General features: G+C 40.4%; 2 protein-coding genes across 2 annotated transcripts; both read right to left on the minus strand.

Moving 5' to 3' along the window:
* Positions 1-46: 46 nt before the first annotated feature.
* Positions 47-2,235, minus strand: LOC116253952 (cytochrome P450 86A22-like). Its single transcript, XM_031628955.2, has one exon. It carries the CDS (start codon positions 1,731-1,733, stop codon positions 177-179), a length of 1,557 nt encoding a protein of 518 aa, XP_031484815.1. The 5' UTR covers positions 1,734-2,235; the 3' UTR covers positions 47-176.
* A 1,509-nt stretch (positions 2,236-3,744) lies between these two features.
* On the minus strand, positions 3,745-23,433 carry LOC116254235 (sodium-dependent phosphate transport protein 1, chloroplastic-like). Its single transcript, XM_031629466.2, has 12 exons — positions 22,928-23,433; positions 21,730-22,208; positions 20,726-20,833; positions 19,050-19,205; positions 17,049-17,264; positions 15,980-16,189; positions 14,292-14,429; positions 11,797-11,898; positions 11,576-11,641; positions 11,003-11,087; positions 10,768-10,924; positions 3,745-4,214 (listed from the first exon to the last, which is right to left on the minus strand). The coding sequence occupies exons 1-11, from the start codon at positions 22,983-22,985 to the stop codon at positions 10,827-10,829; spliced, it is 1,716 nt and encodes a 571-aa protein (XP_031485326.1). The 5' UTR covers positions 22,986-23,433; the 3' UTR covers positions 3,745-4,214; positions 10,768-10,826.
* Between the last annotated feature and the right edge of the window lie 1,776 nt (positions 23,434-25,209).

The raw sequence follows: 25,209 nt of genomic DNA on the forward strand, positions 1-25,209 counted from the left end.
AAAAGATAAAAGAGGCATTTCTTCGGCATACAACATGCAACACCACTGTAAATAAATTTCATGCACTCATGCACAGGACAACAACAAGGGAACTAGAAAGCAACGTTTGGCCGGAACACCAATTTCTGCACCCGAGAAATGGGGGGGATTGACAGCGACAATGGAGCAACCACCCTTCAGCAGGAAAGCTCCCTGGGGCGGACGAGCACCCTCAGGCCGTGTTTCATGAAGAGGGTGAGCGACATCTTCTGCACCACCTTGTGGCCGGGCGCCAGCGAGAGCCGGTGGCGGAGCAAGACCGCCGCCGCTATGGACTTCATCTGCAGGTAGGCGAGCTCCTTCCCGAGGCAGATTCGGGGCCCGCCATTGAACGACACGAACTTGAACGGATCCTGCGGCGGCAAGTACTTGCGGCCGTCCGGCGAGAGCCATCGCTCCGGCCGGAATTCCAGGCAGTCCTCTCCCCAGATCCATTCCATCCTCCCCACTGAGTAAATTGAATATGTGACAGACGATCCGGCGGGCACTACTGTTCCGTCTGGCAACACATCGTCGTTGAGGACGTGCTTGAAGTCCTGAGGCACTGACGGGTATAGCCTAAGGGTCTCTGATAGCGCAGCTTTCAGGTACACCAACCGGTCGACTTCGTCGAAAGTGAGCGGCTCTTCCGTCCACTTGGCCGTGTCCTTCCCTCGAGTATCCGCCAGCACGGTGGAAATCTCCTCGACGATCTTCTCTTCGACTCTCGGGTTGTGCACGACAAGGAAGAAGAACCAGCTGAGCGCCACCGAGGAAGTGTCCCGGCCGGCGAGGACAAAATTGAGTGCTATGTGCTTGAGAGCAGAGCTAGAGTAAGCATTGCCATAGCCGTCCTTCTTCTTCATGAACCTCGACAGGAGGTCGTCGTGCACGTCCTCCGTCCCAGACGCAATGGCTTCCTTCCTCGCTGCAATGATCTCAGAGAGATGCGACTCCACGATTTTAACGCTCTTCTTCAATGTGACCTCGGTGCCTATCCCCAGACTCTTTTTCAACTTCCATATGAATTCCGGGAAGAGGAACCGTTGCAGCGCGGCCTCGGTGGCGCGGTCGAAAGCAGAGCAGAATCGGTTCTCCGGCAGGTCCGGCGACAGCGTCTCGGGATCCTTGCCGAAGGCGAGACCGCAAATGTTATCGAAGGTTAACCGAAGAAGGAGGTCCTGGAAGTCGACGGCACTCTTGGTGCACTGCGCGGACTCGAGAATCCGCCATAGCCGGTTCTTTATGGACCGGTTGACCCACCTGGCCATGGCCTGCCGGAGAGTTCGGGTGGTGAACTCGAGAGCGGCAGTCTTCCGCTGCACCAGCCACGTCTCGCCGTCGCTGTTGAAGATCCCCTCGCCGAGAAGATCATGGAACGCCGACTGCCACGTCGGGCCTTTCGGGTAGTTATCGAACCGCAGCTTCAGTATGTGCTCCAGGTTCTTGGGGTTGCAGGTGACCGTAACGAGGCCCTGCTTCCTTGCCAAGAACGGCACAGCACATATACAGGTCTGGTAGGTGGCGCAGCTGGTTTTCCGGAGGTTCTCGGCGATCCAGTCGTGCATGCGCGTCGCGTTCCGGACCAACCCCGGCAGGCTCCCGACCAGCGGCCACACTCGCGGGCCGGAAAGCGTACGGTTCAGGGATATGAACCAGAGGAAGTAGGAAGAGAGAACAACCATAGCCAAGGGAACCACCGTCAGCATTTCCATCTCTGTCTGCTCAAATGTATTCCCTACCTTTATCAGTGTTTCATGAAATATCTTACAGGAGGGAGAGGAGATTGCCGCCTGAGAATTTGGGCGATGGTGATGTGGGGAGTGGTGGCGATGGGAGGTATATAAGAGCAATGAAGAAGAGTGCAAGCTGCGCCTCTAGATATGTACGTCCTTGTGTTGGTGAAGCTTCTTCGTCTTCTTCTTCTGCGGGAAGAAGGAAGAAAGGCGTTTTCTTCTGAGGTTTCCCATTTTGTGAAATGTAGACATGGTGGGTAGGAAATTAATGTGAGACAGTGAGAGATTGGCCTCACGATGGTCGCCGTTCGGTTGAACGCTCGACATGGGTTTCTTTACGTGGAACAAAGCAGATGGTAATAATTGTCATTTTCATCAAACTTGTACTCATAAGATCTGCTCGGTCAAGCACCATTATACAAGCCATCGGTTGGGTAAAACCTGGAAAGGCCAACATGGCTTGCTTTGTCGTCTCTGCGTCCCGGTTTGATTCACCATATTCGGCACCGAGAATCTGTCACGCATGAAAGATAAGTTTTAGAAACTCAAATGTTCCTAATAGCTACATATATACATTTTTGGAGGCATAGAATAGCTAGTCGTCCGGAGGGTAAGTAAAAACCACTTGTTTATTAGATTCTCATAGATGTTACCTTTTTAGAGTATTATCTCTAATTGACATGATATACTATCCTCACCTGAAACAAGCAATTATGATCCTGAAGAAAGGAGAAAGGAAGAAAAGGGTCAGTTCTCCCCAGGCACTGCCCCCCTCGTAATTAGAAGTAGACAAGTTTGTGATTTTTGCCGCTCTTGCAGTGACCTTGACCGAGCATACTTGAAATAATCCGTGCAGAATTTGGCTATCTCAATCGGTGGCTCAAATCGGTTAAATAGCTTATTATTTTACAGGCAATGGTCGTCTCATCCAGGTCTGCAGCATCTATAATAATAATGCCAACAAAATATCGAACCGCTTTGCTTGGCCTGCAAGTGGGCCGATTCTTCTGGGTCCGCATATGGATTCTAGTCCCGCCTATATAGTACACACGTAAAAGATTTGCTCTCGTAGAGAAAGGGGGTGATAGGTGGTTAGAAACGGGTAACCTGCTCGGCACCCACGGGCACGTTTCTACTTTCTAGGGGGCGAGTACCAGAGAGCCCTCTAGATAGTGAGAGTACGGTTATGTTCTTTCCCTTGACACTCTTCTTTTCTTTTTGGATGCTAAGAGAAGCATCGCCACGACCGACAATCAACCAATAGTTAATTACCAAATTGTTTGTGGGCTTAAGATGGAAGCACTTCCCTGTGACGTTTCGAGGGAACCAGGTTCAGCTTATGGAGAGGCCGCTGCAGCCATTGCCATCATCAACCATAATATGGACACGTCTCCTGTTGTCGTATATTATTGTCGTTAACTATATATATATAAAGGACTATAAGGGGGCAGTGCTAGTCATGACGTCACCACGTGTCAAATAACCTGCCATCAGATCCGCGGCCCTATGATTATTAAAGGGTAGTTTGACAATAAAAATACTTTTGAGTGTCTCGTGAATTTGCCTGAAGTTTGGAGCAGGTTTACAAAATACTAGAACTAAATTTGTTCGAATATTTGAGCCCCAAAGTCCCCGCTGCCAAAGTGCCTCCAAATGCACATGAATCGTAATAGTGGTATTGGCTACAGAGAGCTAAACATCATTCTTACTGCTTCATGCACCGAACATTTCCCACCAGCGACGCCATTCACTTGCATCAAGTCTCAAAACATTCATGTCGGACATTAACCATCGATATGCCACAGCAAACTCGATAGCCAGTCACGGGCACCGCAATCACAAACGTTTATTCATCGTTGATACAACCAGAGGGTTGAGGCTTCGACGTTAGAGAGTTTCAAAAAAACCATGTTTACAAGCACTCCGGTTCCATTTGAAATTAAGAGGGACTCGGGAATTTGATGCTTGGTGTAGAGTGGAGAAACAAGCAGAGAATCACAAGGAAATAATGGTATGGATTCACAATCATTTATACTATTGACTATTGAGTTTCCATTAGCATGTTAAAGTAAAGCAGAATGGAAAAAGTGATAACCATCGAGTTCATCAACGTGGTATGAGAACAATAAATTGATTACAATGATGCACAAGAATGAATGACGTTTAAATGAATATGAATTATATGAGCATGAAGAACAGAAGGCTAGATCCTGAAACCTCCAGATGTGCTACTTTCTGTTCTTTCTTGAGGACTTGAGGACTAGTAGAAACATCTGTTAACAGCTAATAACCTTGTAATATAAGAGGTAAACAGCTAAAATATGTACCTCATCGTATTCACAAGCTCTTACATGGATGGATTTAGCCCCTTGATGACCATCAACCTGGAAGCACTTCAGATCATGGAAAATTCCAGGTCCTGTCGCCCACTTGCCTGGTGGGTGTGTCACATGCTAATAACTGCAAGAATCTTTTTCACGATCAGTAAGATAGTGAAGTTCATATTCACATTCTACGTGATTAACATGACATAAACTGTTTTAGCTTGGATAAATTATTATTGCAAACTAAAAAGAAAGTGGTCAAGTTTCATCCCAGCCATAGGAGGTATTCCAAAAACAAAAGGCAGAAAATCTGTAGATGGAACTACTCGTTCTTAAAATGAAGGCATTTATGAGAACTATATTTTTCCATATGTGTTTCTTTCGTCTCCTCATTGGAGCAATCATTTCCACAATTCTCAACAAACTTCCCTTTAGTTAAAATAGCCTTCTAAGTGAGATGATATTCATGCGTTATTAAAGGGAAAAGCATCCGCCAATTTTGAGAAATATTGGCTCCACTAGTGAATGCAGAGTCGCCAGAAGCTCACATGAACAGACTATACTAAATTGACAGGTGGTTTGCTCTAACTCCTTCATGTAACAAGGGAGTTTCTTTGTCCTATCTCCAAAAAATTATTACCAGAAAAAAGTGGGATCTAGATAGCCCTTTATCAAGCAAAATTAAGATGCTTCCTCCACCACAGTCACCAATAGTGTCTGATTTTCATTCCTATCACAAGCACATGTTAATCCGTGTTGACGGGTTTTGTTGTTCGGGTCCGGATCCGTACCCGATCCGGTTTGTCTTAATTAGGACTACTTATACTTCTGTAAACCCTAATCTTTGAGAAAATGAAGTGTTGAAGAGAGAGAGTGTCTGAAGGCTAGTGGGCACCAGACCTCCTCACCCGTGGTTTTTCTTCCCTCGAGTCGAGGGTTTTCCACGTTACATCTGTGTGCTTTCTTCTACTCTCGTGCACATTTTGTTTCTACATGGTATCAGAGCCGTCGGACTTGGAGAAAACAAAATCTGTTTTTTGTTCTATGGTTGTGAAGTTCCAACCCTGACTGCCGCCGCCGCTACCACCGTCGCCGTCGCTACCACCACCGCCGCCGCTGCCCTTGCTGCGCCGCCGCTGTCCTGGCCGTGACCGTGACCACCGTCGCTGCCCCGCCGTGGCTGTGACTGCTGCTGCGTCGCTGGTGTCGTGACTGCCGACGCCAACGTCTCTGCTGACGCCTCTGCCGACGCCGACGTCCGACCACCGACGCCGACGTCCGACGCCGTCGCCTCTTCTCGGCGCGCGCTGCCAAAAGCGGCCCTCTGCTTCCGCCGCGTCCTGCTGCTTCCGCAGCTCCCGCCGCTTCCGCCGTTGATCCCCGACTGCGTCATCTCACCTCTTCTCTCGGTTACTGCTGCTGTGTGTGTTCTTTGGCAGCCACTTCTACCTCGTGATCATGGCTGACTCGTCTTCTTCTTCAGTCAACACTACTCTGCCTGATGTTGTGTCTGCGCGGACTGATCATGTACCGGTTCAGGTTACCACCATTCAACTTACCAAGGAGAACTATTCCCGATGGTCTGCTGCGATTACCATGGGGATTGCTGGGCGAGGACGCATTGCCTATGTGAATGGGAGAAAGGTTGAACCTGCTGCAGATAGTCTGGCTTGGGATACATGGTTTCTTGAAGACAACCAGGTCAAAACCTGGATTGTCAATTCAGTGTCCCCGGATATCCAACCCCTCATTCTTCGTAAGAAGACTGCAAGGGATATGTGGATTATTTTGGAGCAGATGTATGGCCAAAAGAAAAGGAAAGTTCGTGTGTATCAACTTATGAAGGATGTGTATTCCCTGCGACAAGGTGCTCTCTCGGTTGCAGACTTTTATGCAGCATTAAAATCTAAGTGGGAGGACCTTGACTATCACTCTGATATTCCATGGAGGTGTCCTCACGACCAGATGCAGTACATGACTGATAAATGGGAAAACAGGGTATTCCTTTTCTTATCCGGACTAAATGATGACTTTGAAAATATAAGGAGTCAGATTCTTAACTCCGACGAATCATTTAGTATTGAAGATGTCTATTCCCGTGTTGAAGCTGAAGAACAGAGAAGGCTGCTCTCTAGTGGACGAAAGGGGGAAGAACAGTCTGCCTATGTTAGCCGTGCCCCTGTGGGAACTCCTCGTTCTTCCCGAAAATGTACTCATTGCAAAAAACTTGGTCATACTAGGGATTTTTGTTGGGACCTGTATCCAGAGAAGAAGGATAGTAGGGGGAGGTCTTCGAGTGGGAAGAAGCCTGTATCGTCTGCAACAAGTCTGAGTGATGGGAAAGGTTCTATTTCTGCAGAGCAGATTCGTGAGCTACGAGCATATTTGAGCAAGATTGATGTTGGTCAGGCAGATACACCAGATGAGGTGAAGATCAATCAGGCATTGGCTGTTTCAGGGGGAGAAGGTACTTCTTCTATGGGTGAATGGATTGTTGACAGCGGTGCCACTCATCACATGACTGGCAACCCCAAGCTTTTCCATGACTACAAGCTATCCTCGGGAAAGGACCGTGTGTCCCTTGCCGATGGTTCCTTTACTTCAGTGGCAGGGAAAGGGAGTCTTTCCTTGTTAAATAATTTTTTAGTTCATGATGCCTTACATGTTCCTCATCTTCCCTTAAATTTGTTATCTGTTAGTAAGATTACCAAGGAACTGAAGTGTGAGCTTATATTTTCTGAAAAACGTTGTGTTTTGCAGGACTTGGTGACAGGGAAGAGGATTGGGATTGGTTTGGTGTCTGATGGGTTGTATCGGCTTCCTATACGCATTGTCACAGCTCTTATGTCAGCAGTCAGCAGAACAGAGAAGAAGGAGGAAGAGTGTCGTCAGTTATTTTTGTTTTGGCATGAACGCCTTGGTCATCTCCCATTTGGGATTTTGAAACATTTGTTCCCTGAACTATGTTCTAGTTTAAACATTTCCATGTTATCATGTGATGTGTGTCAGTTTGCGAAGCATGTTAGAGCTTCTTATCCAATTTCAAATAGTCGTTCTAATAAAGCTTTCTCCTTGGTTCATTCTGATGTGTGGGGGCCTTCGGGCATTCATTCTCGTGGTGGTTTTCAATACTTTATAACCTTTATAGATGATTATTCAAGATGTACCTTTGTGTATTTGTTGAAAGATCGTAGTGAGGTGCCTCACATTATTGAAACTTTCATCCTCCTCCTAGTGGAAAACCAATATGGAAATTCTGTCAAGACTTTTCGGTCTGATAATGCTCGTGAATATCTGTGTCTCACTGTTGAAGAATTCTTTCGAAAGAGGGGGATTGTTCATGAGACATCCTGTAGTTATACCCCCCCTCAAAATGGGGTTGCTGAGAGGAAAAATCGTCAGTTGCTCAATGTCACCCGAGCCATACTGTTCCAAAGACATCTCCCAAAATACTATTGGAGTGATGCAATCCTTACTAGTGTCTACTTGATTAATCGCATGCCCAGTCGTGTGCTAAAGGGTCGTACTCCATACTCTATGCTTCCAGGGAGTAGTCAACCTTTTCATCTTCCTCCTCGAGTCTTTGGATGTGTGTGTTTCATACATAACCACAGCCCCAATGTGAAAAAACTTGATCCCAAATCTATTAAGGGCGTCTTTCTTGGGTATTCTTCCACTCAAAAAGGTTATAAATGTCTAGATCCTACCACTGGTCGTCTTCACATTACCAAAGATGTCACATTCTTGGAACATGTCTCCTATTTTGGTGAGAATTCTCTTCAGGGGGAGAAATTAATGTCTAAGGAAGAGTATTCTCCCACACAGGAAATTCAGTTTACAGACTTTATGGATTACAGGCGTGAAGAGAATCATGTTGCCAAGGTGCTTGGCAAAGATGAAGATGGCAAAGATGAAGAGGGGACGACTACTGATGTACATGAACAGGAGAAGGAGGAGAGCATCCTTTGGTGACAGAACAAGAGGGTAATTGTATGTTTGGACAGGTGTATTCCAGGAGAAGAGCTTGTACTGACAAGGTGATTGATGATGAGGAGGTTACACCGAATCCCAATCCTACTTCTTCCTTGGATGATCCAAGTCGTGTTCAGAAGCAAGATGTTGGAAAAGAAAAGGAGGATCTTCCTATTGCCTTGAGAAAGGGGGTCAGGTCATGTACCTAGCACCCTATTGGTAACTTCGTATCTTACTCTAGATTGAGCACTGACTATAAATGTTTTGTATCCTCCTTGGCTGTGGTTGTGATTCCCAGGAATGCTACAGAGGCTCAGGGTGACACTAAGTGGTCTCATGCAATGAAAGAAGAGATGGAAGCTTTAGACAGAAATCAGACATGGGAGGTGGTTGATATTCCTGAAGCAGCCCACTTGGTTGGGTCGAAGTGGGTCTACACTGTTAAGTACAAACCAGATGGTAGCATTGAAAGGTACAAAGCACGATTGGTGGCCAAGGGGTTCAGTCAGAAATATGGGATCGACTACTTAGAGACGTTTGCTCCTGTTGCAAAGATGAAGACTGTTAGAGTTATTATTTCATTGGCGGTGCTGAAGGGTTGGGAGATGTGCCAACTTGATGTAAAAAATGCCTTTCTCAATGGAGATCTCGAAGAGGAGGTGTACATGTGCATGCCACCAGGTTTTGAGAAGCCTGGAAAATGCTGTAAATTGAAGAAAGCTTTGTATGGGCTGAAACAGTCTCCCCGAGCATGGTTTGAACGGCTCAGACTTGTTATGAAGAAACATGGCTACAAACAAGGAAATGGAGATCATACCCTGTTTGTAAAGAGAAGAGAGAGTAAAGTTACTCTACTATTGGTTTATGTTGATGATATGATTGTTACAGGTGATGATAAGGAAGAGATAGCAAGATTAAAGGGTTTACTATCTACTGAATTCGATCTAAAAGATCTTGGTAAGCTGAAGTATTTTCTGGGTATTGAAATTGCTAGATCAGGTACAACTCTTGTACTTAGTCAAAGGAAGTATACCCTGGATCTACTAAAGGAGACAGGAAAACTGGGATGCAGACCAGCCTCTACTCCTATAGATGCTGGGCATAAACTTGGTAGCAAAGATGGAGAACTGTTGGGTGAAGAAGCTAAAGGGAGATATCAACGTCTAGTTGGCAAACTGATTTATCTCACTCTGACTAGACCTGATATCACATTTGCTGTAAATGTGATGAGCCAGTTCATGCATGCACCTACAGATATGCACTTGAAGGCTGTAGATAGAATTTTGTGCTACTTGAAGAAGAATCCCGGAAAGGGACTTCTATATGTGCAACAAAGATCTATTGAAGTTGAAGGGTATTCTGATGCAGACTGGGCAGGCTGTGTTGACACCAGAAGATCTACTTCAGGATACTGCGTCTACTTGGGGGGAAATTTGGTTGTTTGGAGAAGCAAGAGACAAGATGTGTGTTCCCGCTCGAGTGCAGAGGCTGAATATAGGGCTGTGGCTACTGGGGTATCAGAATTGTTATGGCTGAAGATCTTACTGACAGATATTGGAATAGAGATTGAAGGGCCTATGAGGATGTATTGTGATAATAAGTCTGCAATTAACTTGGCTAACAACCCGGTTCTTCATGATCGAACAAAGCATGTGGAGATCGACCGTCACTTCATCAGAGAAAGAATTGATGCTAAGGAATTAACGCTACCTTACATGAAGTCTGAAGACCAAACTGCTGATGTCCTAACCAAGGCCTTAAGTGTAACTCCATTTGAGAGAAATATATCCAAGTTGGGCATGTTTGATATGTATGCCCAACTTGAGGGGGAGTGTTGACGGGTTTTGTTGTTCGGGTCCGGATCCGTACCCGATCCGGTTTGTCCTAATTAGGACTACTTATACTTCTGTAAACCCTAATCTTTGAGAAAATGAAGTGTTGAAGAGAGAGAGTGTCTGGAGGCTAGTGGGCACCAGACCTCCTCACCCGTGGTTTTTCTTCCCTCGAGTCGAGGGTTTTCCACGTTACATCTGTGTGCTTTCTTCTACTCTCGTGCACATTTTGTTTCTACAATCCGCAATAGACTTTGATGTCTTATTTTCATCTTTTAGCACTAACTATGCTTTTTGCTGTGGTAAAAAGTGAACCCAATGTCTATATAAATACACCAAATAAAATTGCATCGCTCTTGAAGACCCAACAAGTCTTCCTGAAGGTGCTTTCCTCAATTAGACAATTGCTTGTGATTCATGAAGCTTAAGAAATTAGCAGAAGCTTCAGGCTTCAAATCACAGCAATTTAAGCATTTACATACACAAGCTTCCATGCTAATTAGTTGGTTGGTCCAAGAAAAAACAACCATATTTCTGCCATGTATCAAATCAAACATCATCTAGTGTAAATTTACTATTGATTTTTCCTTCGTCACATCACGTTTGTTAGTCCTGTTTATAATGAAATGACTGAGAAATCAAAAGAAAACAAATTAAATTAGGACTAACTCTTTCAATTTGGATTTTTTCTTATCATCGTATCTCGGTATCTCGCAAAAACGGAAACTTAGGCAAGTGCTTTATAAACATATGTATAAAAATTACCAGGTAATAGGTATATAATTTCGGAGATCAGCTATCATAATCTGAAGATCAGTTTCATGGTTTATTTATAAATATTAACCAGAATCTCAAGGCAAGAGAATAAGATGATAGATGACTTACATGCTGTCTTATGTCCCTTGTATATTGTTCTGAACAATATGCACACCAAGTGATTTACATCAGTCAATAATCTTTTCCCCAGTTGAGAAGAGATTCCAAACAACTGTGCCGGCAAGATAAAGCGATACAGACACATTGAAGACATCATCCCATGATCCTGGAAAACTGATGTGTTAGAAATAAAAGAGCACAGTAACTAGCTTTCAATTCCTTTTCTCACTAGGTGGAAGCTAACCATGTTGAAGAATATAGCCAGTTACAGCTGTCCCAAAAACACCAGCTAGCACTCCAGCAGTGTTTGATAAACCCAAGAGTACTCCCTGTCCAAGACACAAGCACCACAAGTGAGACAAAGTTTTTGCAAAATCTTTTCCAGTGTTAAGTTAAGAAACACCCGCAGCATACATACATTAGCACATATGCACACGGGAGATAAAAAGAATTTCAGAGAAACTCTTCTCATAACATTTTTTTCCACCATAACTATGAATTGTTAAGACAAAGTCACCCAAGTAGAAGAGGAAATCAAAAGGAATGAATATAAAACATACACTTTACATTGATGATTCAACAGAACTTTGTGGAAAACATGTGCTGTCAGCTATTGCCAAGAATATCAGAATTTTACAAGATATACACGAAAGGCATACTCAGAGATGAAAATGGTTCTCTTATGAAAAGTATACAGAAAGATGGAATGCCTTGAATGCACAATGAACAGTCAGCAGTTATAGAGAGTTGTTCTCTATTAAAAGGCAATGTCAACTCTTTCATGCTAGGATAGGAAAAAACAGATAGAAAAACTTACAGCATATCGAGGACCAATGTCTTGATGATTGGAGTAAAGACCAGATTGTGAGAATGCATCAGTTCCCTGAATCAACAACAATGAAGGAACCTTTGTCATATCATGAACCGTACAGTAATTCAAATATGATAAAGCTAATAAAAAGATTAATGACAAACTATAGAGATTCAGAGAAGAACTAAGCAGTTGAAATAGATGCTGATTTCCGATAAGAAACCAACCTGGCTGCATGTCATGCATAAAACTGCCATTGCAGGAGAATGCACGTGACTCAACTGAGTGAGGAAAAAAGCTGGGCCGAGAAATCCAATTGATTGCATTATCTGCAGAATCAATCATTTTACAAAACAAAACAGATGTCAGGAACAGAAGTTACTATCATCTCAAAGGTGTATGATTTTTATTAATTCAAGGCCATAGTTTAGTACCAAGCAATGACATTCTTTTCGGATATCACCTAAACAACAAATACACCAATTGATTGGAAATTGTTTCAGTAGCAAGTTGTGTTGGATTTTTGCGATTAACACAAAACACAAGGCAGAAGCAAGTGATAATGACCTCAATTCATAGGAAGTACAAGGACAATACTGTAATCATATCATCAGGGAAAAAACTTTGTTATGTTGAGGGCTTCAAGGTAAAGTCCAACAAGCAGAGTTACATGTAGATGAAATTTACTGTTGTAGCATATCCCTTGCTTTTGAGCAAATAATTCCTATTTATATCATTGTTGTTAGGTTACCTACATTAGTCAACAGATGGGAGAGATGCCGCTCCTGATCCAAGAAAAAAAGGACAGTGGTTATATTTTATGAACTCACCATCTTCCCCATTCTCTTCCTAGTTTCATAAACTCTAAAGAAACAAAGATTAATCAGAAGGTCATTTCATCCCATTTTACTGACTCTGATTGCTACAGCCAGTTTTACTCCTTCGACTCCCAAATCTTCATTGTTCATTTCTATAAAGACATCCCCAAGGGAGTTCAGAATTAGGCAACTTGAGATGTTTAGTGACACTTCTATTTCTCGTTTGCTTGTATGAAAAACTTTTGCCTTTGGAAGAAGCATTCTCTGCTCTATGTTTGGATAAAAGATGGCTGCTTCTAGTTGTTGTTTCCTCCATTTAATATACTACTCATGTAGCCTAAATCTATGAAATCTTGCATTCTAAACGATACTTCCTTAGACCAAACAAACCTTCATTTGCAGGTATGGACGCAACATTCTTGAGGATCCTCTGATCACACGGTGCGTTTCATGATTACTCTAAAAGCAAGCATGGCATCCAAGAACGGATTGTTTGTGCAATGTTCCAGTGATGCAAACAAGTCACTTATCTAATTCATGGAATTCACCTACCAGCCATAAGGCCCTTTCATTTTCAAGAGTTGGCGTTGGATTTGCTACAACTGATGAAACAAGAATCAAGATAATGAGAAGGACCAGAAAATGACAAACAGATGTTACATAAAATTTTATGAAGAATCATGCTCAATTTGCAGACAAAGAAACCAGGGGCTAGAGCACCAACATGATTGTAAACGACCCTAAGAAGGAGGAACACCAGCTTCAGAAGTTCAAATGGGAGGAACTTCTTAACTTTGTGAATAGAAAAATGAAAAAAAGAAGAATTAGCTGACTCAAGTTGTGGACAAGAAACTATATCTAGAATTAAGATTTGAAAACTTAGATGCACACATATATGTCGTGAACCTATACTTGTTCATTAGCTTTTCATAATTTTGCTTTTGTCCTTTCATTCCTTGAGATAGTTCTTGTTCTTCACACAAGATATTTGTGCGTGCATGCTTATGCACCCCTTCATGCTTCTGGAAAAATTGTTCAGAAAATGACAATCACATATAATATCAAATTGTTGGAGTGCTTTATGAAGCATTAATACCTCCAACCCCATTGACTACATAAAAATCAGATGAAATCAAATTTCAACAAGCTTGAATAATATTGGATATATATTTTGCTGTTTATGCATGGAGATGAAGAGTAAGTACTGAAGGATTGAAAGTCCCCACCATGACTACTCAACCATAAAAAAAGTACAGCATGTGGCTGACGAAAGATCTACAGCACAGTATGTCCACAACCATGACCAATTAGCAACTGAACATGACCTAAGGCGCCATTTCTCAAAAGGCACCTCTGATTAGAAATATCTCCATCTCCTTCACTCTTAATTAGGTCAAACAGTTGTCACAAAATATTGCATGGTTCTTTAAGCAAATGCAAGAAAAACAATAAAAAAATGACAAATGGGAAAATTGAAATATTTAGAAAAAAGCTAAAATGAAAATATCATGTTTGCTTCACATTTTTTCCGTTCTCAGAAAAAAGATAGTCTATTTAAAATTTTTATGTTGCTTTTAATGCTTTAGTAACTATTTTGGATTCTCAACACTGTTTTTGTAAGATCATTAGTAGAAAACTAAATTCTCATACTTTTTATTTTTTTATTTTTATTTTTATTTTTTGAATTCCTAAGATTTTCCTGAGAAAGAAAAACTTTCCATTTAATACCTGAGAAAACCATGCCGATAAAAACTAGAGAAAGATATTTGTGGTAATGGGCCAAAGTATTTCCATTTTTTTGCTTTATTAATCAATCTTCTTGACTGCAAAAAAGTTATTATGAACTAACTAAGATGGCATGAAATATCACACTAAAATTGATATTTAAATAGAAACTTACTCACTTTTCGAACAGATGTTACAGAAAACCCCTTATTGACAAGTGAGTCTGCAATCCAACCACCCATATTTGCTGATAATGCCATTGTAAGCCACGGTAAAACACAAAAGATCCCTGATTCTGTTAGGTTAAACTTCAAAACCTAGTGGAGAAAACAACAGGAATGCATAAGTGTATAGACATTGCCACATTAACAATATTGAAGCTTTCGGATTATAAGCAACTATAATCTTAACACATATGATCTTCAAGAATTATCAGTTTATCGCTTAAGCAAAAATGTGCTTAGCTTTATCCACAATATGTAAGCATTATTGCCATAAGTAGAAAAAGAAAAAACAATAAAACCAACATTATGAGGAAATCATAACCAATTGAAGATGCACAGGTTCCAAGTTAAGTACCATGAGCTAAGAAAAATAAGGCAATATGCATGATACACATACAACTAATATGGAGATCATACAAAAGAGATGAGATCATCTAGCTTAATAATCAACGGCTCTCTAATACCATACACCGAAGCAACGAAGCCACAATATTTACAAAATTAACCATGCACACATTCTGATGATGGCATTGAATGTATTTTTTAACCAACTTAATGTCAAACCATTGACAGTATGACATCATGATCCAAAATCAGCATAGAACCGTCTAGGTATTTGATTCTCATTCAACCTTGAGAAAAGATAGAATATTAAGATTATGTCCATTTTTAAATTCTTAAGAAGTTAAAGTGCAGGAACAGGATAATTTTTCATATGTTCATAAACAATCTTAGAAAATGTTTCTATGAAAAAGAGTTCTCAGCAAGATGTAAGTTTAGATGTAGCATTTTGTTAGTTTTGACCGACTTGTAGAGAGAATTCTTCATGTATTATACTTTTCTAATATTAGACATCTTTCATCAAAACCTAGTGGAGACTCCTCAGTGCATCTTAGGCCACATTTTTTTTCTTTTGGGTGGTGGATTCCTTCTGATGACTCCTCTTGTTGCTTCTTTCTTTCTTCTCACTTTAAACCAGATAGGACCAACTAGTTTCCACTAGGCTACAATTAGGTCTTCTGAAGGCTCTATGTAATCATTAGTTTCCATATATTATCTGTGTAGAATTTTGCTTGCACAATTACTTTTGGATTGATACACACTTTTGACAAACAAGTCATAGATACAATACCGACAACACTGAGCTGATATGTACAAGTTTACGTTAGATTCTGATCAACATGCCTGCTGTATAATCTGCAATTCTTTCAAGATAACATGATCTTAGTGCCTCCGCCAACTTAACTGGGGTTTAGCAAAATCAAAGTGGTCCAATATGATACTAAGTACTTCTGTCAAAAGGGCATATCCTAAATCAAGATAGGAGATTATCCCCATAAATAACCTGGACAAAGCATATGTCGGAAGAACCATTTGATTGATGAACAAGAGAAAAACGGATTGATCAACCCACATTTAGAAATGATACAGGTTTCTCATTTCTGTGTTATGAATACCAAACTTTCTCCCGCACTCTTTCAAGAATGACAAACCATTGGGAGGAGTATCTAAACACCAGCTATCTACATAGAGGAGATGTACAAAATGGAGGAATGACAAGCATAGATATTTGCAATGTCCAAATTGATGATCAAGCTAATACACAAACAAATTTTGCTCATGATTCCAACGATGTCAGGTACCTGATTGTAGTATGTAGGCATCCATGTCAAAAGGATAAATGTTCCCCAGTTGTGACAGAAATGTGAAATAATCAAAGCCCAAACGGGTGGTTTTGACAGAATCAATCTCCACGGAATTGTAGTAACAGGTTCCTTGGGAACACAGCCACTTAAAATTAGCTGTTTCTCTTGAGAACTGAGTTGGGGATCTTCTGAAGGTGAACTGTGTGCCTGTTGTACAAATTACAGCAAAAGAAATATGTTAAATGCAAGCAGCAGAATAACCCTCATAGGTAATATGGTAATAGTGATGTCCTGATCATCTATCACCACTAAAAAAGGTTCATGTTTTGAAGATGCATTTGGTGCACTGCTTCACAAAACAAGGAAAGCTGTAACTAAAGGCACAAACCAACAGGTAAACGGTAACAGTTAAGACAGAAGAATGCCCATTGTAAAAGAAAGAATCCGCATACTAATAGGAAGTAAACCTTATGCCAATATAGCAGACATGAAACATACATGAGAGAGAGTATATAATTATGTAGTGCACAAATAGAGAAGCGGGTGTCATTGCCTTCCAAGCAGCTCAATTGGTAATTTGATATACTAAAATATCAACAAGTTGAGGGCAAAATAACCAGCTAACAAGGATTAACTACTGTAAGGCAACAAGACAACCAAAAATATCAGTAGAGAAAAAAGTAAAGGCATTGATCTTCTAATGGACGATATGAAGTTGTTACATGAAATAGTGTGCAAAAGCAATTTTTTATTTTACAAGCAAGCTGGGGTTAGAAAGACTTCATCAGGTTATACAAACTACAAACCTTCCCCAGCTTCCTTCAATTTGGGTTCTAACTTCTAAGTATGAACCCGTAGCTAGGGGGATGCAGATCTTATTGCGTGAATGAGCATTTCCATAACCATTATGCAATAAAACAGTAAGTCAGACTCTCCAGATGAAGACTAAAAGTTGATACATGTGACAAATAAAATGTGCCAAACACTGCTGTCAAAATTTTGCCAAATATTCATTAGAAACAGTAGAAAATTTAAGTATACAAAATGTAAATGTAAACATTCGCACCTTGTTTAGCCAAATGGAAAACCATACAACTCCAAGTGAACCAAAAGAGTAAAAGACTGACGGCCAGCCAAAACTATGTATCAACAGGGGGGAAAATGCTAACCCAGTCACTGATCCAAGGTACATCCCACTATAAACCAGTGCAAGAGATCTACTTCTCTCTGCCATTGGGATCCACTTTGACAAAATATTGTTCATGGCAGGCATTGCAACCCCCTGTAAGAAATTATGGATGTTGTAGGTTAGAAATACATGATATCGATGCCTAAGTAAATTGCCGACATAAAGATATATTTTGAGATATCTACTGAAGGACTAAAGGCAAAGCTGAAATTGCACAAGACATGAAGAAAACAAGCATCAAAGACTGAAAAAATTACATCATTTGTTTCGATTTCAAGAAATTCCGCTAACATATAAATATCAAATTTCACATTCAATCTTTGCATCATCTTCTTTTATTTATTTTCTCGATGCTAATTGCAAGAGCGAGGGATATATGTATTCATAACCACATAATAGCTTAGGTGATACAAGGACATGACCCCTACTTGTAAAAGAGAACTGAACTGTAGTGTGTGTGCCAGCTTGTAATGGAAGGATATGTGTCTTTTTCTCTAACCTGAATCAAGTTCCACAGCCAAGTGTTTGACAAATGATTCATTCTGCCTTTGAGGTTATTTGAAGCATGTGTTACATTTGTCCTTTTGCCAATTGAAGTCGTAGTTGATATTTGTTGAGATGGAATCCTTTGGTTAATATGGACGCACATGCATATCTAGTATTCAGCAATTCTTTTGAGTAACTGGGCGCACTAAGTGTTTTGGTCTATTCATGTGATGCACAGCCAAGGCATTTGTCTGTTTTTTTCAGTACTTGTTTGCATTATCACAAATATCGTTCTCCAATTTCTAACAGCGAGCTTTTCTCTGGCAAAGTTGTTTTTTCTTGGGAACTTATCAGGAAAATCTTGGTAATTTTTTTTTTAAAAATAAAAAATCATAAAATTTGTGTAAAGATAAAATAAATGAGAAATTAATAAGAAGACATAAAAATAACTAGATAGTACGGAAAAAATAATGTTTCAATTATGAAAATAATTTATTTTGATTTTAAAGTTTAATTCATGATAATATTAACATCAAAAATAGAAAATTCGAAAAATTCTGGAAAAAAACATAAAAACACATTAGATGAATTTTTACCTTTTTCAGAAAGACGTGGTATCGGTGACAATGCTGTTTGATGTATTGTTTAAGATGGCACAGATGAAAAGATCAGTCCTTAACTAAGTTGGTCTAGAATCTCATGAATAATGAAAACAAGTGGGTGGTATATCCCAAGTGAGGTGCAACACTTCTAAAAGTCTCTCTCTCTCTCTCTCTCTCTCACACACACACACATAGAGAGTCTGCAAGCCTGATCTAGACAAACTCCATATGAGCCCATGAGAGAGAGAGAGAGACAGAGAGAGAGAGAGAGAAGAGATGGAGACAGAGACAGAGAGCAGGTGTGATCTAAACACTCCAACCGACTAATTGTTGGCAGGGGTTTCCATAGGCCTGAAAATCCCGCTGGCCATCTGTGTCCTTACCCGATTGTCAGATGGGCCCAGCCTGATGTCCATCTCTACAAATATAAACATGGCACATGTTGAAAAAGAACTAATCATCTTGACTATGCATTCAAAGTTATTTCAAACATATGTCTAATGGCCCTAGTCATTGTTAGGACAGAAACTCATGCCCATCACTTTCCTTCATATTGCCTTTGCAGGTGCACCTAGTCCTACCTCCGGTTGATTGACCAATCCAGGGTCATTTTTCATAGTGACAACTGACAACGTTTTCCCTCAATCACCCAGCCTACTATGTCAGGTTGAAAGTCATAACAACCCACTTCCCCTTTTCTTCATAGACGTAAGAGTTAAATAAAACTTAACTAGCAAATATAACAAATAAAAACTAAATAATGAAACGCAGAAATTAGTAGGAAACCTACCTCACCAATGCCCATAAAAGCTCGTGCAACAAGCAAACATGGCAATCCACACTTTGCAGCTACAGGTGTGATAACAGTAGCAATGGACCACCAAACTACACCAAAGCCGAGAACACGCTTGCCACCAACTGTATCTGCCCATATGCCTCCTGCAATCTAGATTATGGTAACTGGTTAATCAAGTCATTCAACACAGGCAGAGAAAAGACTGTCAATCCCGTTCACTGATCAGGAATAAAATCCCATATAAATGCATATCCTTTAAATTAGAAGTTAGAAAACAGTAACAGAAAATATACAAGAACATACTATCATATGCACAAGTGCATCCAATTTTTGAGATACCTGTTCAAATATAAAATTCATTTTGCAAATTAATTTGCGAAAACCCTGTTTTCACGTATACATGCACACACATAGATATACACCCACACAGACGTTCCACATTACCCAGTACAGTATGTCCTATACATCGTTTCTTGTTGAAAAGTAGACCAGTAATGTCCTATCATCTGTACTTTGAGCTGCATCCATGTCCACGTTTCACAATCAGAAATAATATGGCTGTATTGTCAATCTTGGTTTTAAAATGATCTAAGACTTATGAAACATATACAGAATTTATAGGGAGATAAAATGTTTAAAAAAAAAACTGTAAATAGCTTTCATAAGCAATAAAACTAGGTAGGACCAAATCAACTGAAATCAGGTTCAACAGAGCATGCTGGACGTGAAAGAAAAGGAATGCAACATTTTGCAGGTATAGTGAAAGGATATCATCAGAACAAATATCATTTCACAAACAATAAAAACATATGTAACCAAGAGTAAATTTATGTTGTTTTTAAATAAAATCTTGCGTTGACAACTTTACATATATTGTCACTACTTTTCATGTTTGATCATAATAAATTCATAATGGCATTACCATGTGCAGGACAGCCAGCACTAGAGAGATAAAACTTAATCATAACCACTTGAAGTTTTTTAGGCTCCAGCATCTGGGGACATGAGTTTATGAGTAATGCAAAATTTGGCTTTAAACTACTTTCATGATCGTTGTTTGTTAAGAAGGACATTATGATGGGAACTTAGTCATATGTTACTCCTTCCATATTTAATTTAAGGCTGCATGCAAGTATTTCTTTGTGGTTTCCATGCTAAACCATGACTCCAACTTGTTGTAAAATCATGGTTTTCAGAATACACTGCAATGGAAGAGTGATAACACTCTAATTCAGTGTCCTCTACCACATTAAAGGTGGTTTTGTTCAAATCTATAAGAGGCAGGCATGTTGGACACCCACATTGGACATGGAAATTGCAATGCATATCCCATTCTGTAGGTTCCAAGCACAGCCTAGATAAAATGTGAGTTTAGTAATGATCACCCCTAGAGGTGGTAGTTACCAATCCATGATTTGGCATTCCCACTGCTCCAAATGCATAAACTTCCTCTCACGACCAGCTCCCAAACACAGTTGCCAATGCCAACTGCCTGAAGTCATATTAGCAACAAAAGACTATGACGCCTTAGTATTTACTAAAGAAATTTATGTGTCACCTGCTCATGCATTGTATAGAATGTGGCTTTTGCCAGAAGTGATTAACAAGCCAGTATTTCTAACGTAGATATAAGAAAATAAAAAAAGTGGAACTTACATATAGTAATATACCTGTGTAAGAAGGTAGCCCCAGAAAAATGATGACTGTATCACTCCAACGGTGGCAGGGTTCCAGCCAAATTCTGCTGACATAGGTAAAATAGCAATGCTCATATTTACCTGCCACCAACAACACTTGAAGTGACTATATTAAAAGGAACAAATTATTTCCATATCAAAGCAGATTTTATATCTGCAAGTTCATTTATAAGCATATTGACTTGTCAATTCCTTCTCCACTGCCAATGTACAAAATATTATCTGTTTGAGAACAAAATTCTGTCGACAATCACAAGGCATTCGAAATTTAAAATCTTAAAAATGCATGATACATACATATCCAACCAAAATTTTACTTACAAGCAAACGATAATGACTAGGAAGCTAAGTAACGCAGGCATGCTGGAAGGCTGCCATACCTCTGTCAACTTCGCCAACATGGGTCCGACACCCTGGACATGGCAGCTTTGAGTTTTTACATATTTTCTCTGAAATTTTGCAGGTTTTCTGTGGAGCTTTGCATATTTTTTTAATCGTTTTGGAATGTTTCTTATTTTTTGTGGTGTTTTCCATTTTTTTATGGAATTGCGCATACATTTTGTGGAATTTTGCACACACAATGCATATATATACATATATCTTGCTGTATCCCCGCGTTCATAATTTTTAAAATTGTCGTGTCCATACGAGTATCCCTGTATTCGTACCAATATCCATATGACTTAGCTAGGAAGTGGCCAAAGGTCAAAATTCTAATGTAGGGTTGCTGGAGGGTTATACGACCCTGTACAACAAGATCACCACAGGCATGCAATGAGTAAAAGGCATCTGCAACTTATCATATTTCCTCCTCACGTTTAGTGACTATGAAAATTTTAGATCTCCTTCAACTTGAAGGCCTCACTTGCAGCCCCCACCCAAGTGGAGAGAGCTCCCGTTTGCTTGCAATGTACTGAAGTCAAATCGCTAAAAAATTAAAAAGATAATGCAAAAGGCAAAAAAGTATGACGACGTACACGATCCATGTTGCACAAGAGGAATGCCGAAAAGCAAAGGATGACTATGACCCAGCGCTTTGGGAACTTCTTCAGCAATAATGGTGTGTTTTGCATATCATCCACCTGCACATGAACTTCCTCCACAGGATCCTGGAACTTAACTAAGTCACTCCTTGACTCTGCAACATCATATGTGTCTGATTGAAGTTTAGCGTGAACTTCAAAATTCCCAGGTTCAAGTGGCCGTTTGAAGTTAACATCAGAAAGACCCTTGCTATTCCTCCTAAGGTGTGATGGTTTGCCACCTTGGTGTGATGAACATTTAACATTATTTTTTTTCTGAAAATGCATTAAGTGATGGTTCACTCGCAGTGACGACCTCTTCAAACAATTGATAAGTGCAGAAGGGCAAGTAGCAAACAGTAACCTCCCTCTGCCGATACTAACACAATCAAAGCCACTGGATGAGAGAGCTAATACTCTCCATTCCCTTGAACCTGCAGAAACCAGAGTGGACCTGATCAAGCACAAATGTTCTCTTCCCCGTTTTTTCTTGTGTGCATCTGTGTATTTGCGAGTATATGAAATGCAAACTGGACGAAAGAAAAAGGAAAACAGACACAGGAGACACGAGCTTAGCACTTCTGAACATCATTGAGATTGTCGCTTTAATTGATAAAAACGGCCACAAATTTTGAAGATCCTCCTGTTGTTAGCAGGGGCAATTGAACTAAGAACTGTCTTTTTATGGCAAATCAAATTATTGATTGTAACCAGGATTCTATTTAATGGTCCAGTCCAGTAGCTAAAATCTTCTAGTTTCCGTCAGTACAGTAATGAATAAGAATACACGAGTCAGGAATATTTTACGAAATCTCCCTGAAGCAGCATAATTCGGTTTCAAAACTGATTTTCACACGAAAAAAGAGTGTTTGACAAAGAAAAGCCTCTGTAATATACCGACCGCCGTTCCCAAGCAGCGAAAGCAGCTTAAAGGTTTAAACAACAGATTGTACCAATCCAGGGAACTAGATTTCAAGAATATCGCATCTCATGCATTCGGGCCCTTCAATTTTTTCAGTAGCCAGTGGACCAGATTTACCGCATCTCGCGAACTCGGTTCACTTCAAGATTCCGTGAGACAGCGAGCACGTATGGTTTAACTTCCACCAATTCAAGTGAAGATAGTAAGACTGTAAGCGGAAGGAAGGCGAACCTTTACTGGACGACGGGGAGAGGGGCTGACGAGCAAGAAGCGAGGTAGCTAGTTCCATCCTTCAATATTATGTCCAATAAAGCATGGACTTCTTCTCGCTCGCCCTGTCCTCGGACTCCGTGGTTTTCCCCGAGAAAACGGGAAACTGAACTCAGAGAAACCGGGAGAGGGAGAATAAATAGCGGGGACGGATTCTCACTACGGCGCGGCCGATTTTTTTGAGGCCGATTGCGATCGTTTGGGAAAACGAAGGCCGATTTTTTGTGAAGTTCCGGATTGGGCGTCAACACTAACGGCTCTGGTGCACGCCCCGACACGTGTCAGGAGGGGGCCATCCTTCCTCGTCCTCTCCCCTTAGTCCTGTTTAAGAGTGAGGTTTGGCGCTTAATTAGAATTTACCGACGGCAGGTCTCGGCCCGACGCAGCGACGCTTCCGCTGCCCCTTCCCAGCATCCATGATCCATCCCTGCAAATTTCCGTCCGTCCCCGGCGATCGCGTTCTTTTTCCGGCACTCCCGCATCTTCGTAAACGGACGCGGGGTCCCTCTTCCTTTTGGAAAAAGGAAATGGCGCCAAATCAAGTTTCTTTAATACTCATTAGACGGCGCGGGGGGATTTACGAGTGGGGCCGCGTTTGGAACTCGTGACGGCGTTCGTGATAATCTTCCGAGAAAATCTCGAACTCGGTCGTTTGTCCGTTGTAGAGATAGAGCCCAGGAAGCAAACGAGTTTGGGTCCCGTACGATATGAAGCTTTATCTACTATAAATTGTACTACCACTTCTCCGAATTCTGATGTTTTCATATAATTTATTATGTAAACGTAATCTTTTGTGTGGTTTATTTTAATAAAAACACTTAAATTATTAGATGTCGACACGTGTAGGTTATATAATATGGTATCCACAGATGAAGGGTGATGAATGTTTTATATTTTCATAAATTATTGAAGACTACAAAAAAGTAAATAAAATTGCCAAGTCACTTAAAATGTTTAATTTTAAGGATGAAAGGGTTTAATTTATATTTACTGATACTCAAAATAGAAGAAAAGACAATGTTGTCGTGTGCCAGATAGTTATATATATGGTAAAAATTTAAACTTTGTTGTTAGAAAAACCATTAGCTAAATATATGGTCTTTCTTTTTAACATTTAAAGAGCTACACTTGTCAATCCCTCATTTTCTGAGTTTTGAGTTTTCATTTGATAACATAACAGATTTTTTTTTTTATATATATTAAACTTCACTAGTTTATTCCATTGTACTTAATTCAATGGCTTGGGCTGTTCCATGACTTGAGGAGTTGTTTGACAATGAGAAATAGTTTGTTCTTGTTTTAAAAATATGCTTCAAAAGTTATAGTAGTCTCACTAAGAAATTATGTTACAATGTTTCATAAATTTATTTCAATTTTTATGACAAATTTATAGGACAATAACAAATTACTACCGTTACCAAACAACTGATCGATGTGTTTATCCTTTTAAACATATTAATAAAACTCTTATTGACACTCGGGGAATGTTGTCTTCTAAAAAACACAACATTCTTGTTACCAACTACCCTTTAAGGGGTTTAGTGTAACCTACTAGGCAATTCTCTTTAAGGTTGATCATCTGGTGTAAACTAAAGTACAAGTATTTGGAGTAAGTCTATTGACTTTAAAAGATTTTAGAGTTTAAGGTTTAGGGTTTATGCAGACGTTAAAAATTTCCTAGCATAAATCATTTCATGTAAACTAAAGTACAAGTATTTGGAGTAAGTCTATTGACTTCAAAAGATTTTAGGGTTTAAGGTTTAAGGTTTAGGGTTTATGCATATGTATCCGTAACAAAATTTCTTGGCATAAGCAAAGTTGAAACTAATGAATTGCCTTTTCATGAAAGTAAATTATATACTGAGGTTGAGACATGTGTCAAGAAGGGTCGCAAAGTTAGTACAAGTGGAAGTACTGTACCAACAAATTATTTTGTGCCAAGATAGTACAGACAAAAGCCGCTAGGACCCCACTTTGAATTTGAACTTCAAGAACAAATGAGACCCATTCAATGTAGAAGCAAACACTGAGCATGGGACCGATTGACCAAATGCCAAGGGTAGCGCTAGGTGTGAGCTTATATAGACAGCTACCCAAATGGGCAAGTACAATTTATTTTTTCTATGTATTGGTGTTTCCTTATAAGTTGCCTGATTGCATATTGGTGTCTCAAATTTAAGACTTTGAACCACAAATTTATGATCCGCTGGTATCAAATGTATATACAGCACGACAATTGCAAC

Source organism: Nymphaea colorata, chromosome 5 (assembly GCF_008831285.2).
Source record: "Nymphaea colorata isolate Beijing-Zhang1983 chromosome 5, ASM883128v2, whole genome shotgun sequence".
In the NCBI taxonomy this organism is placed as follows: domain Eukaryota; kingdom Viridiplantae; phylum Streptophyta; class Magnoliopsida; order Nymphaeales; family Nymphaeaceae; genus Nymphaea; species Nymphaea colorata.